The sequence below is a fragment of the Plectropomus leopardus genome, chromosome 16 (genome assembly GCF_026936395.1).
Source record: "Plectropomus leopardus strain MGB_pleo_1.0 chromosome 16, ASM2693639v1, whole genome shotgun sequence".
In the NCBI taxonomy this organism is placed as follows: domain Eukaryota; kingdom Metazoa; phylum Chordata; class Actinopteri; order Perciformes; family Serranidae; genus Plectropomus; species Plectropomus leopardus.
Window position 1 is genome coordinate 14,679,201 of NC_142191.1, and position 14,786 is coordinate 14,693,986.

At 40.4% G+C, this 14,786-nt stretch overlaps 1 protein-coding gene across 1 annotated transcript in view; it reads left to right on the top strand.

Annotated features, from left to right (window-relative positions):
• The window catches only part of akap12b (A-kinase anchoring protein 12b), a 55,121-nt gene that overhangs the window by 24,979 nt on the left and 15,356 nt on the right, over window positions 1-14,786 (top strand). The window contains exon 3 of the mRNA XM_042503109.2: window positions 2,300-2,375. Within this exon, the coding sequence (XP_042359043.2) occupies window positions 2,300-2,375 (76 nt within the window). The remainder of the gene's footprint in view (window positions 1-2,299; window positions 2,376-14,786) is intronic.

Sequence of the window (14,786 nt, forward strand, 5' to 3'; positions counted from 1 at the left end):
TGTAACAGGCTGCAGAACCACATCGTGACCTAACGTCGAGGTTCTCAGTATCTGTTAGAAGTAAGCAAACAGGGATAAAGGGCTTGGTTTTGTTATGTTTTTGTAGTAAATGTTTAGAAGAAGTCTGATTACATCTACAATCAACTTTTATCACAGTCCACTTCATTTCATCTGTTTTGGGAGCTCATAAGCCGATGTAGACAAAATCAGATATTTGTGCATCAAAAAACTTAGTGGCAAAAGTTGTTGTATTTAAATGTTGCTGCCCCCAAATGTTTGACCTGTTGAATAAAATATTGGATGACCTTAAAACACCGCTTAAACCGGTTAAAACTGAACAGTCTCAGATTGAAAAATATAGAAGGGAATTTCCTTGATTATACTTGCAGATTAATTTTAATAATATGGATCGAAATAGTAATAGATAGATAGAGATTAAAATAGAAAGCTGAAAACACATACAAATCTCCGCTCAGTGCCCTTTACTGTTAAAACGACATAACAACTAAAACTTGTCTTTTAGAACGTCCCTCCCAACCTGTCCCAAGCAGTGTCTCCTCTGTGGTGTCATTTTTCAGGGCTTTCCTGGAGGAGTTTGGGCTGGTGGGAATGGAGTCTGAGTTGTCCATTAGTTAGATTAGCAGCTCTGTGGGGAGGCTCTGGTTCCCTTTCCTCTGGCCGAGACAGACAAAGCTCAGGTCTGCCTGCCATTGTACGACTGTCAGTCGGAGCTGTTTAGAAAAAACTGTCAGAACCCAGATTAACTGATAAGTGGATGACTCCCTGTGTGTATCCTACTGGCTAGCTAATCGCCTCCGCATTAAGTTCATACGGTTTTTAACGCTGAGAACACCTTCCTGACCAGTGGAGGCAGAACAGTGTCATTGTGTAACGCCCATCCTCCAGTTCCTCCAGCACCATTAGCTCTATCAGCGCTTATTGCACGGTAAGCACCATTAGCTGCTAGCCACCAGCTCAGCCATCTCCATGTTAAGAGCCAAGTGTGGACAATCCCTGCTCAGACTTTGAATCGTCATGGTTCCCACACATTTTAATGCATTAGATTTCGAAACTATTCCATGACTCTTCGTTTCCAGCATTTTAACAAACAAACCAGATTCAGACTCTATTCAACTGTAATTTCAGCTAGGTGGCATACATGTAGAAAAAGATATATAGAGAGTACAAAATAGAGAAACTAAATAATGGAAAACAAAATGGCCCATCGACACATATTAGAGGTACGTTACATTAACAGCTACAGAAAATAAGTTTGACATTACGTTACATTTCGTGAAAGGTTATCCAAGTAAGATTACTGTGACAATTTTATTAAAACGACAAAAATTTCATGACTTTTATGAAAATTTCAGTGAGTTTCCCAGGCCTGGAAACTGATTGGACTTTTCCAGGATTTCCATGACCGTGGGAACCCTGAATCATGGATATGCTCTGAATGACACACACAGCTCCTTTAGAGACTTATTTTGAAAAAAAAAAAAAAATCCTTACTTTGGCTGATAGTTAGATGAGAAGATTGATAAAACTCAAACTTCTGTAAAATGTTCCAAATTATTAAACTGTTGAGAAAGAAAAAAATTGGTCACACATTTATGCTTTTACTTTCCTCCCTGTGGTATTTGTAAGCCCCTAACAACTTGTCTTAATTCGGTGACAAACACATTTAATTTCCTAAAGATTCTTCGCAATAAAAGTCCCCATTATTTTGTTATATAAACACTTTTATTGTGACGTTGCAAAACAAGGAAATGGTGGGTTTAGCGACTGCAATTTGACAGACTACTCGGACATGAAACAAGCAGATATTTAAAGAACAAACAGGAGGCAGGAGAAAAACTAAATTCCAAACCACAGACATTCAGTTAAAGGCTACAAAAGCACTGAGAGCTGAACACAGACACTTTAAAAACATCTTTGCCTCTGTTCTCCTGCTGCACAGAGGTGAATGGAGTCTAGCAACACATATGCACACTTGTTTCAGGGAGAAGGTGGGTCTTTGGAGGTTGGCTATGGTCAATGAGACGTCACCACTACCCCTTTGAGGGCGAGCGTTTGAGCTTTTGGACCTACTCCGGAGAAGGTTCATCTCCTGCATGGTGGTCCTGCGCATCTAAACTGACAAGGGAAAAGCAAATCAGCGCGGCACAGTTTGACTTAGCGCAGCCAAGAGTGCTGATAGAAACATTGTCAACATCTGTGTATGCTCGTGCATTAACATGTATTTTTCAATGTAAAACACTTCTTAACTCAGTGTCTCTTCTCTCTGTGTCTTTTTCAGCCTTTGGAGAAAAATGGACAAATCTCCAGCATGACCAGTCTGAATGGACCTTCAGAGGACAACACGCTGGCAGAGGGTGTGTATATATGTGTGTATCTGTCCCGTCAATACTGTTTATTTACAGAGTTTGACTTTTGGTGATACTCCTGTGGTTGGTGGGGTAAAGTAGTGGCGATGTTTGTGTGTGTTTGTGTCTGGGATTTTGTACTGTTTCTTCAGCAGTGACGGAAGGTAAGCTTGTTTGTGTGGGGTCAGTTTTCAGTTTGTGTGTGTGTGTGTGCAGATTCCTGTCTACAGATGTCTTGGTGGCTCTGTGAGATTTACTTGATCCTGAACTAATCCCTTTGTCAACACACGGGGGACACCTACATGGGCTTTTCACACGGAAGCCACACACATGCTTACACACCCACATACCCAACATACTCTTTCTGTTTTCCTCACTATTCCCTATACACATCATCTCATTGCATGTTAATATTAACTCATACATACTATAAATAAATATACTTATCAATCCCAATACACCCTTTGCCCCTAGTAGAAAGCCCTTACCCCTCCATTTTCACTTGTTCACATCTAGCGGGTGTCCTGATTCGTGTTGGGATAGAGGGGTAGGGCAAAGTTTTAGGGCCACATGGTTTTCAGAGGCACATTCCAAGCCATTTATTATGAGATATCATTGGCAAGATGGCTGCACGAGTAATAAAAGAAACCCACAAATGTATTTCTTCGTTGATAAATATTTAATATTTAATATTAAGGGCACCCTGACAGAAGGCAAAAAATGCCTATAGCCCACACAAGAGATATTGCCTAAGCAAAAAAAAGGCATATTTGCTATGCCCGTAAACACTTGTGTTTGTTCACAAAATGCCGGCATTGACAATTACCGATGATGTATCAGGCGGGCTGTTCCCTTTGACAGCTAATCATTAACCAGTATTAAACTGAACAAAATTGATTTTTGCCAACATGTGCACCAACCTGCTCTGTCCATCTCCTGAAGCACCCTCCTATCTCCAGAGCTGCGTTTGTTTATTTTCTTTTCCATTTCTATAGTGTCTCCCTCAGTCTGGGAGGGCTGCAGGGGCCAGTGCACCCTCCCTAAATATTTAGCAGGCCATGACCTGGGCCCGGCACAAAGCAACCTGCGCACTTCATAATATGTTGTGGCTCAGGGGAAGGGGTAACCCTATACTACTTAAAACACAGAGATATGTCACATACCACTATGTCAAATAACCTATTTAATAAGATATTTAATGAAGCGATTCTGCCCGTTTACAGAGTAACCCAATATCCTCTTCAGAGCAGAGATACAGAGGGAATGACTTGATGTGGCACGTAGACTAACCAAGCCTAATTTGGTTGTGAAATCATTGCTTTGTGGACATGTATTGTAAAGCAATTAGTAACGTGAAAAGATACAGAACACAGAAGAGAGGAACCACATATTTACTTTGTCAGAAATGCTCAGATTTTGTGCAGTTATGTATACACAAATAACAAGTGTAAATGATTTGCTTTCATGTGCACAGAATCAAGTTATGTTGTATTTTTTTTTCAGTTTAAAATACTCTGACCTTTTGAACAAAAGATCTTAATGTGGAGAGGAACTTAAGTTATCAAATAACTGTAGTGGAGTAAAAAGTACAATATTTCATTCTGGAGTAAAGTACAAGCAGAAAGTTGCATGAGGTTAAAATATTGAAGAAAAGGGAAAGTACCTCAAATTTGTAAATAAGTATAGTACTTGAGTAAATGTAGTTTTCCACCACTGGACACTAGAGAGGTGGTAACAGGCCCTGCCCTACCCAATTAAACTGGTAACAGAGTGGACCCTTGAGGTTTGAACTAACCTGATATTGCCCTCATAGAACCTGATGGTGCTCTCGCTAGCAGAACGAAAACTGGACGCGAACATCAGAGAACAACCGTGCAGATGTGGAAGAATTTCAAGGTTACAGATTAAAGACGAGCAGGGGAGTGAAAGGAAGGGAGATACACAATGGGGAGAGGAAAGGTATGGAGGAGTTTCACATCCCAGCACTTCTTCACCTCTGGTACAGCCTGATAAACACAGCAATGCAATGTGGGGGACAGGAAGAGAAGACAAATCTCTCTGATAACAATGAAAAAACCCAAAAGACAGGCTGCAGATCAAAACATTGATGAATGAGCAAACACACACACACACACACACACACACACACACACACACACACACACACACACTCTCTCACACACTCTCACACTCACACACGCGCGCAAGCACAGGCATCTGCAAATACACAGCCATAATCTCTATCAGGTATACTAGAGTGTTTACAGTTTCAGCACCAACCCGATGGAGAAATGCCAAACTCCAAACACATCACACACCAGCCTGGATAACATGACAATGACAGTCTTGTCTTAAGTATCTTAGCAACTTAGAGTAAGGTACTTTCTTAAAAAATCCAACACCTGTTGGATTTGTGCTATTTTTGATATCTGAAGACAGGAAGTAAAGGTTTCTAGAAAAACTCATAATATTGGACTCCACTGCAGACTTTTATCTGCATTTTTAAAGGAAAAGTCGAATAGTCTGAGTCTAGTTTGATTTTGTGACTATGTGAAAGTAAAGAGCAGGTATATACGTATGTTACAGCAAAATATTTAACTCTATCATCTGTCATAGAATGTTTAATTAGATAACTTAAAGTATTTGTTTAAAATAGTATCAGAGTATGAGGATGGAGTTACATTTTCATGGAGGCCAGTGAAAATGTTACGATGGCAACTTCTTTTTTACATCAATATTTTCACTTATTCAGTCTCTCTTTAAAACTATGTGTTGACTATATTGTACCAGAGTTCGAGTGCTGCTTGGGATGAGGTGGACAATGTGTTCTATTTTCTGCACTTTATTTTTAATATTGTCATTAAAGTATGCCGGCAGTGGGCATAAAATTAGCTCGTCCACCCGATTGCTGTATGTCCATCACAGCGGATTGGGCAGTAGTCGTTTTTTATGAAGTGGGAAAGGGGTTACATACATTGTATAACTGTTTACCAATTTCACTGAGAGTATTTAGCTCAGAGGAAACTTAACGAAAGAGCTTATAGTGTCTAGACAACAGTTGAAATCAGACAAACTGCGAGATGCTGCTGTGGGTCTTTTTTAAAAAATGAGCTAACACAAACCTAATATGATGTAACATTTACTAAACAAGTGTTGCAACTGTCACAAATCCATATCTCTGCCTGTTTGAATGATTTTGTTGCAAAATGTTTGCAGGCGAGTATTTGCATTTTGCAGTCATTTATGTGACACACTCCCATTGTGGAAAGGCCTTTAAGCGTGTCTTAACCTTTTTTAAGTGCTAGAAAGCCCAGGTAGGAGAGCTGAGGCTGAGGAATGCAAAGTTTACACAGTGATGGGACAGAAAGGAGCACAATAAATATTACATGGAAGTAGAGTTTTCAGGGGAGTGCTCAAAAGTTGCAGGCAAAAAGCCAAAGCCAAGAGTAATAAAAACAGATGAGGATAAAGAGAGAGAGAGAAACATTAACACACATCCATGAAAGTCCTTCATCCTGGATATTCAATCAAAAAGAGACATCATCTCTTCAGCTTTTTTCAGAAAGATTTCATTTTGTGTGCGGTAATATAACGTGTTATTACACAAAACGCATTGATCTTTTCACGTTTATCTCATTAGTAACAGTTAGATTTGCTGTGTGCTGTGTCACGTCCATGCAGAGATGTATACTTTTGCTTGCATGTGTGTTTGGGTCGCTAGTTTCAGGGGTGTGGGTACATGAGTTGCAGTGGGAGCCCAAAAACTGACATCATAGCTGATGTAATCCGCTGGCTGGAGCGTTGACGGTCCCTCCCAGATGGCTCACAGCCTCTAAGAGAGGACAGATGAAGTTTTCTGGAAAGCGTGAGGAGGGAGAGAGAGAATGCTGACTGAATGAGTGTGTTCGTGTGTTCGCTGTAGTTTGTGTTTATTTGGAGGAACGTTGGACATCACTCATGGATCAAATCCTGCTTGTCTGTTTGTTTCTTCATTACTCCAGGGACCAGATGGGTTTGGTTCACCACATTTAATCAATTCATTGAATTTATGTATTAGAGTGGATGTAGGCCTACAAATTGATGCAAGGGCTTAGATTTTGTTTACACACTGGGGGGTACACAACTAGGGAACTGAGGTTTGGGGGTCGTTTTTTGTTTGTTCAACAGTAAAAATACATTATTTCAAAGGTAATTGTAGTTGATAGTAAGAATAGTTTTATACTGTGTACCATGAAACCATGATATTTTCGGAGACATTTATTGTACCATGAAAATCTCATACTGTTGCAGCCCTCCCTATACGCCCGTATGCATAAGTGTTCAAAAATATCTGGATAACTGAAAGCCACTTAAAGGCACTTAAGGTATTGGGAACTTGTGATTGACATTTTATAGCCTACACAATAAATGTACTGAGTCTAGATGTATTATTCAATAACAAAAGCAAATAGTAGTTACCACCCAATTTTGTACAATGGGCCAGATTTTACTACATACTGCTGCAGTCCAAGTATGTCAACAAGACAGACTGATCCCAGGTATGTCAGAAATGATTCACTAGAGTCTCTGCTACAATTTTATTTCTTTTTTGGTTACAGGTGTTAACTTTTATGAGGTGAGTGTATTGCAGCACGTGTGTACTGCAGGTGTGTTTTTGTGTGTGTGTATTCGTGTGTGTGTGGCCATGATTTCATTCCAGGATGGACTTACTCAGACTCGGCTCGTGGGACAAACAAAGTCGTGTTGCCAAAACGTTCATCATGCGTGTGGAAGGGACCTCTCCCTTCACTTAAGCTCCGTCTGATCTCTGCCAATAAGGCTGTACAGTCATCATAACGCAATCCAGCCTCCAGATTGTTCCTTTTGGATTTTTGCCCATATTTCTTTTAAATTCCAACTGACAACACTCATTACAGGTTTCCCATTAAGATGTGCATGTGCGTCTTTTTCTACTGTTCTCAAACTACTGGGAAGGTTTCTTTTGTCTTTGGTTTGTACTGTATTTGCGCAGATGCTGATCCATCAACTTACTGTAAGACGTCACAATGATTTCTCCCCCTCTGAGAAAGGAAGTGACCCCAGAGGAAAGTGTTAGGAAGGCAGAGTTTTAGATTGGAGTGCTTAAAAGGCCCTGAGCCCCTCAAGATCCATCATTGTCCAGTCAGTAGTTCAATTATGTTCATCAGTGCAGCATGTTTTATTCAGTCATTTGTTATGAAGTGGGTGCTTTAAGGACACACTTCAGGGCAGGAGAGGATAAGAGAACTCAATTAGAAAGCTGTCATTTATCAACTCCTGTCTCAGCCTCTAAACTGATCAGACTGAAAGCATTTTTTCTCTTCTACTCAAATACAAGGTTGCAGCTCTCAATGTTTCTAGTAACAGAGGAAACCTCAAAAGCATTTTAGCTATTTAAATGAAGCTTGAGTACGTTCTGACAGACCACAGTATCAGCAATAATCAGATCAGCTGACGGAAAACGAAACAAAAAAAAAGTCTCTCAGCTGACTGCACTCAAAGCACTGACAGCCAATTATACCTTATTCAATTAGATGGTCACTTAAAATGCTCTATCAGGACATAATACAGTAAAGGTTCGCTTTGCCTTGACACTAAAAAAACATCGACAATTTGTTTTCTTGTTATTTGTTCTTTAGCTAATTGTTAAAGTTTATTTATTGAACCATGAAAATGCAAAACAAAAAAAAACATAGTTATACAAAGGTTTTCCCTCGCAATCAGCACTTGAGACTATAAGTATAAATATAATTGGCTTGTTGAAAAGCGTGTTGCTCCTTGGCTTGAGTCATATTTACTTTCACTTTTGCTGCCAGTTCACAAACGGTAACAGACTATTTTGGGGGGTATTGGGGTGCCCAGTAACTTACCTGGTAGAGTGGGCGCCCCATGTACAGAGGCTGTGTCCTCGCTGCAGTGGCCCTGGGTTCAACTCTGATTTCGGCCCTTTGCTGCATGTCTTCCCCTCTCTCCCCCTTTCACACTTGCTGTCCTACATGAGTAAATGCAAAAGCCAAAAAAATAATCTTTAAGAAAAAATTGGAGGGAGGTGCATTTAAGCTCTTTTTATTTGACAGAAACAGGAAAGACAGGGCAGCAAGGGGAGCAGGGGGCATACAGCACATGGCCCAAGCCGGACGAACCAGGGCCGCTGTGGTAAGGGCCTCAGTATAGATGTATAATGATAACTACATACAGAACCCCATGATAGCATCTGTTCAGTCCATTGGAATTGCTTGCATGGCGCATGCATCAAAAAGTGTATTTCTCCTTCTCGAGTTCCAGCTCGGCTCATCGACTAAGCGTTGTGATGATGTCACAGATTTTTTTTTTATCTTTTTCATTGGCTCGATGAAAGTAATACAAATACAAAACCTCTGTGGATCAATAACTCATAATAGAAGGCATCCTATCCTTTGGGCCGCAGGATACTTTTTTGGCTGTAACTCCACAAGTGGCCACTGGGAAAAATTGGAGTAAGACTCAGCGTTATTCCTGGGGGTGAATTTAGGATCCTAGAATATTGAAGGAATGGCCTGCCTTAGGCCTACTGTGCCTTAAGGCCATGACTCACCAAGCTGATGGTCAGCCGTCTGCCCACATTGGGCCAATGGTGAGCATCCGCAGCCCTCATCACCACAACGTCTCCCGCACTGTTGACCTAAGAAGCTATATTCAAACTCAGCAGTGCTTTGAGCTAAACGTAAGTACGCATCTATTCTGTAGGGAGTGCAACCCTGTCGCAACCATATCATTAAAGATAACTCAACTAAACTCAAAAGTCTTAAAGGTATTTAAAGGAATGTCCAAGGTACACAGGGCCAAAAATTACAGTAATAAGGTCAAACTCATGGGAGACTCCCACCAGGACTCCCAGACCCCCCAGGACCCTCTCGTCTCCGCAGGCACTCCTCTCTCATCTTTCCCGGCATCAGGGAACCTAATCTCCCTCCTCAACCCCCTAACCTCCCCCAGGCATATGAAGGATTGAGAGAATGGACCAGGAATGTGACTGACCCCCACCTTCTCCTCCTTATTTAATGGCGTTATGGCCCCTGTTACAATTCAGCAAGGATCCATATGCGAAATGTCATTTTTTTACCTTGCTGTTGATTATGAAAAAATCTTCAAATAAGTGCCAAGAATGTGTCAGTGAGGTGAGGTTTTTCACTTGTCTCAAATGCGAGAATTAAGTGTAATCTTCGTAGTGCTGGATACTCGATACTTCAGTGATCTTCCTTGTCCCGCCCGACACATTTGTTTCTAGAAAAGTCTAAAAACCAATGAAATTGTTGTGGAAACAAGTGGGATTACTCACTCCATTAAGTTATCTGACCGTTACAAGAAAAATTAGATTTAAACACTCAGTTCCGATTAAATGACTTGTTAAAATGAACGACCTTTTGAATTTTGATGAAGCACACATTAATGGATCTCTGCCAAATCCTAATGTTAAGCAGAGCCATGCATGAGACTGAAGTAAGGAAGATGGATAAGGAGCCAGGAAGTGCATGAAGGATAAGAGCAATTGTGAAGAACAGTTCTCATGAAATACAGCTGGGTAGGGATTGGGAACCCCCTTCTTTGACTCTGAAAAGGGATGAACCACACTCTGGGTTGAGAAACAACACATTTGACTTATACCAGCCTGTTTTTACTATTGAATACAAAGCTTCCATGTGGACAACCTTTGAATACACACATTGATTTGAATCTTGCATTTCTGTGGATCTTGTTTAACTGGCAAGTTGACAAGCTGATAAGAGCTTTACATTCATCTCTCTACTGTAACACTCGTTTGTAAATGTGGACCATGTCCAAGACCTTTTCAGACTCTGGGAGGGGCTTCTTTAGATCTTCACTGCTTTATTTTCACAATTCAGTCTGCACTGGAAGACGGCAAGATGCATAACAACAACTGGAATGCCACATTGCTGGTGCAGATATTTCAGGAATGCAAGTATAGCAGATGGTAAAACTAGCTAAACATACCCTTCTGGAAAAAATGTTGCTCTTCACCCAAATTTGAAATGCTGGCAAAGCAAAATCAGTGTTTTCTTTGTGAGCACATTATACTGTACATGTGAAGACTGGCAACTGTGCGGTACTGAATAGAGGTGTTAGACCATTTTTCATAATTTCTGTGTCCAAGATGTTTTGGGCTGTCCTGAAATCATGGCTCGGTGACGCACTAGAGCCATCTTTATGATAAACCCTCCCTTACTATATAAACGTTAACATTGCTACAAACATTAGAGCATGCAGCGTCAGTGACGCTTGGTTTGCCCCACAGCGAGTTTGCTACGTTCCACAAGGTCGGTTCGCTCTTGGAATGAGTCCTAGCATTTTAGCGCTCCAGGTTCCTTCATCTCAAAGTCACTGGATTTTTTGAAAGGGTTTTTGGTCAGATGCCTGAAGGTCTGTGGTTAACACAAGTTTAAGAGACTTTCTTATTTTTGTTCTTGTTTTTTTTTTTTGCAATAATCCAAAATCCATAGACTTTTTCAAAAGGCAACCACAGTGATGTTAATCCCTGGAACACTGTATAAATACATTGATAAATATCTTTAAATGCTATACATATTAACACATTAACACACTTATGTACCTTTCAGTGCTTTGTGCTACTTTGTTTGCTGCTAATATGACTCTGCGGCTCGTTCTTGGTTACAGATCCCTCAGCTTACACGCTCCTAACGTCTCAGAGCAATGCTGCTTATTTTTTCATGATTTTGAAATTAAATATCTACTTTGGCAGTTCTTCTAGTAATTAACATTTGGCTGGGTGGTAAATAACACATTGTTTTTAAATGTGAAAAACTCAATACACATTTATTTCTGCTTTACCTGACCTGTAAAATAACAGTTTAACAGCAATAGCTTGTGGTACTTGGACTGGGACTAGCAGTAACCTAAGAACATGTATTTGATCTAAAATATGATTGTTTAAACTTGCATTCAAGATAAGATTGATTTTATGGAGCCAGCACCTTCTCTCTCAATGCTGAATGCTGTAAACATTATGCTCCTTTGTTTTGCATACGAACTTAACAATAGACACTCACAGAATACTCAAGTGTGAGACGTCACATCTACAGTCGCATCTCATCACGCTGCATCACATTCTGTACAGACATAATGTCAACAATAAAAGCCGGAAAGGTTGCTGGACAGGCTGTGCACAGTCCAGAATGAAGTGTAACTCGAGGAAAAGGAAGAGGAAACAGTGAGGTCAAGAAATGACTGAGTTTCCTGTCCGACATTCTTATCCATCCTTCTGGCCCACACAGAAACCAGGAGGAGGAGGGGTGTGATGAGGGCTCCAGAGGATAGACGAGACAATGAGGAAAGTGGTCAGAAGGAGGAGGATTAAAGACGACCCAAGTGTGGATTCGGGAGATGAAAAAAATGGTGTGAGAGAAGCAAATAATATAAAAAAAACTGAGAATAAAGGAAAGGTATTGAATGAAAAATCTCTCTGATCTCAGGCAGTTTCACACACTCAAAGCCCTCGTTTCCCTTTCCTCCAATTATTTCACATCATCCTATCCAGTTCTTGGAAGAGTAGGAGGCGTTTTCCTCTGTGCTGTCCGATGATGTCATTCACTTCTTTGCAGACTACATAAAGTCCCTCCGCCCAGCATCCCCAACCCCCACCCGTCGACCATTGAAGACCCCTCCTCAAACATTCCTGAGCTCAGGCACGTTTTCTGATTTATAAAGTAATGTGGGGCGTCTCCCTCCCAGACTTGGCTCTGTGTTATCCTGACTCAACTGAGGTTTAAATACAGAATACACTCTCATTCATTTAGTGATGGAACCCTGTTTTAATTAAATAAGCATTCATCTAATGAGCAGGGTGAAGTGATTATATACTGTCTCCCCTTTTTATTTCTTCTTAAAGGGATACTTCACCAATTTTCTTCCAGCTTTGTATCAAAACATTGTGGGTAGTATGTGTAGATGAACTGTGGTAAACTTCTCCACCTAACCAGTGCCTAGATATCCCCCCAGACACCACAAAATCCATGTTTGACTGGCTCTTGGGGCTGCTGGTCCGACCACAGAATGTACTTCTGCATTTTAGTATTGCCCACCAACCCGGACACTGCCACAATAGACTAAAAGAGTGTACAGCTCGGACCGAAACCGGATCAAACTAGGCAGTGTTGAATCATGTTAGATCAGATCATGTTACTTCACTGCCTATTTGTCATATTTCCAATATTTCCAGAAACATATTTTAATGCCCCGTTTTGCCATAACGGTGAGGGTTTGTGAACAGGAAGTAGGCACCACTCTGTTTCCTGCACATTGAGAACTGAAGCCGAAAAAAAGGATAATTGTAGCTGATCAAAAATAAACCAAGATTCTGTTACTAAGTTGCATATTATCTCCTCAAATGTTTTCAGAAACATGTTTTAGCTTATTGTTGAACTTTAATATGAGATCTGGCCGGCCGCCATTGTTTCACATCGACCATTTCACATCATGTCAGGCGCATAGCCATTCGAGTAGTTGTAGGTTTTCTACCTCTCGAGCAAAAGCACACCTTTTCTCCGTTTTCTCCGGTCATGTAGCACCAATTTCAAAAGTATTTGTGTATTCCTACTACATAGACAACCTAGTTTTATTTCAGGGCCTTCTTTATATCGGTGAAATACTTTTTTAAGTAGCTTAAGGTTGTTAAAATCATCTTGTTCCCCTCTGTCGGACGGTATCATAATCATCGCTGGATCCTCTTAGTGCCGCCCAAGACCATTGTGATTGCTTTAAAGAAATACACGTAACCCAGACCATTTTCTTTCTTCAGTGTGGAATAATTATGACGAGCTCAGTCAAACCTTTTCCCAGCACTGGAACAGCTTGAGATAGGTTAGAAATTCACACTCCAATATTTACAACTGAATATTGTTATTCCATGTGAAGATGACGTTGGCATGAGCAGTTTGGAAGAAATTTGGTAACTTAACAACACGACTTAAAACCAACAAAATATCAATATAAACTGTCACTTAGATTCTACATCAACTTGACACTGGCATGAGAAGTTGTCCTGAAATTAAATTTTGGTCACCCAACGTCACAACCCAAAATTCAGCCAAATATCAACATCTAACAACATCGGTAGCCAGCTAGGAAATCAGCACTGGGACCAAAAACAGCATAAATTATAAGAGGAAACATTTATTGGACCGTAGAGAATCCCACTTGTGGTTTAGATTTTTATTTCATAGTAATGAAGGAGTAAGTCATCCGATGTAAATATGTTCTTTTTCTACATGTTTTGAAGACTTTTGAAAAAACAATTCTGGTCGATGGCATGTTGGTGTGTGTGAAATCAGGCCAACACACAAGTGTCAGTGGAAAAAAATAGAGCTGTCTATTATTTTTGGTAGGATACTTTTTTTTTCTTTTTTTTGTTTTGAAGATGAAGATATTTAAAATGCCAGCCTTGTCCTCCACCGCTAAGATGAGCCATGTGGATTCTCTGTGACAGTATTTCCCACACAGCTCATTGTGGCCTGAAGCTGTGCCTAAATTAAAATCTTTCAGTATGTATGGAAGTCGAGGAATGTCACTGATGTGAGTCATATGAAGGAAGTTGGGAGGGAAAGGAAGATGTGGGCTGACCCAACAAAGGTATTCTCATCAAACTCTAAATTCCCTTCGGTCTGACTCACTGTCCACTCAGCGTAGTATACAGAACTGTCATAGTGGTCATTATGTAGTATAGTACAGATAGTGAGATACCCATCAGATGAATCACTGCAATAACAGAGAGCCACACTGGTGCGTCAGAATGAAATCCTTGGTAAATGACTGTGATCAAATGAAAGAGTGTTTCATGATGTAGGATTTCACTCTTAACTTGCTGCCACCTATTACTGCATGGATGGAATTAAATTACATTCTTAGAACATATAACTTAGTTTCTAAGCATAGAGGAGGGAGCAGATGTACCAGCTGTGCACAGACTTTGCAAAAGAAAAGTAAGCGCTTACATGTGACTGTGTGCTTACTGTGACATATTCTCCTGAAAATAATATATCTCATTAGATCTATGGCTGTTTTCTTTCTTTTCACCCTCAACTCCTCTTTTCGCACTCCTGCCAGCTCTGATAAAAACCATGAAGCCTTCCATTCATGGGCGTAGACATCGGTATTCACGGCTCTCTCAATTCAGTGGATCTGAAGAAGCTCACAGGAAGTGGTGTCTGATAAAGAGTAAATAAGATGATTTGTTTCGCCCATATTTTGTCCCAGAGCTTGTCTCTGTTGTCTTGTTTGGATCTCATTTGATTTAAAGTACCATCTGAAAATGGAGAAAATATGAAGTTAAAGAGCTTAAGGAAGAACTTTCGAAAATAACACATTTACTGATGGTTTTCCTGTTGTTTG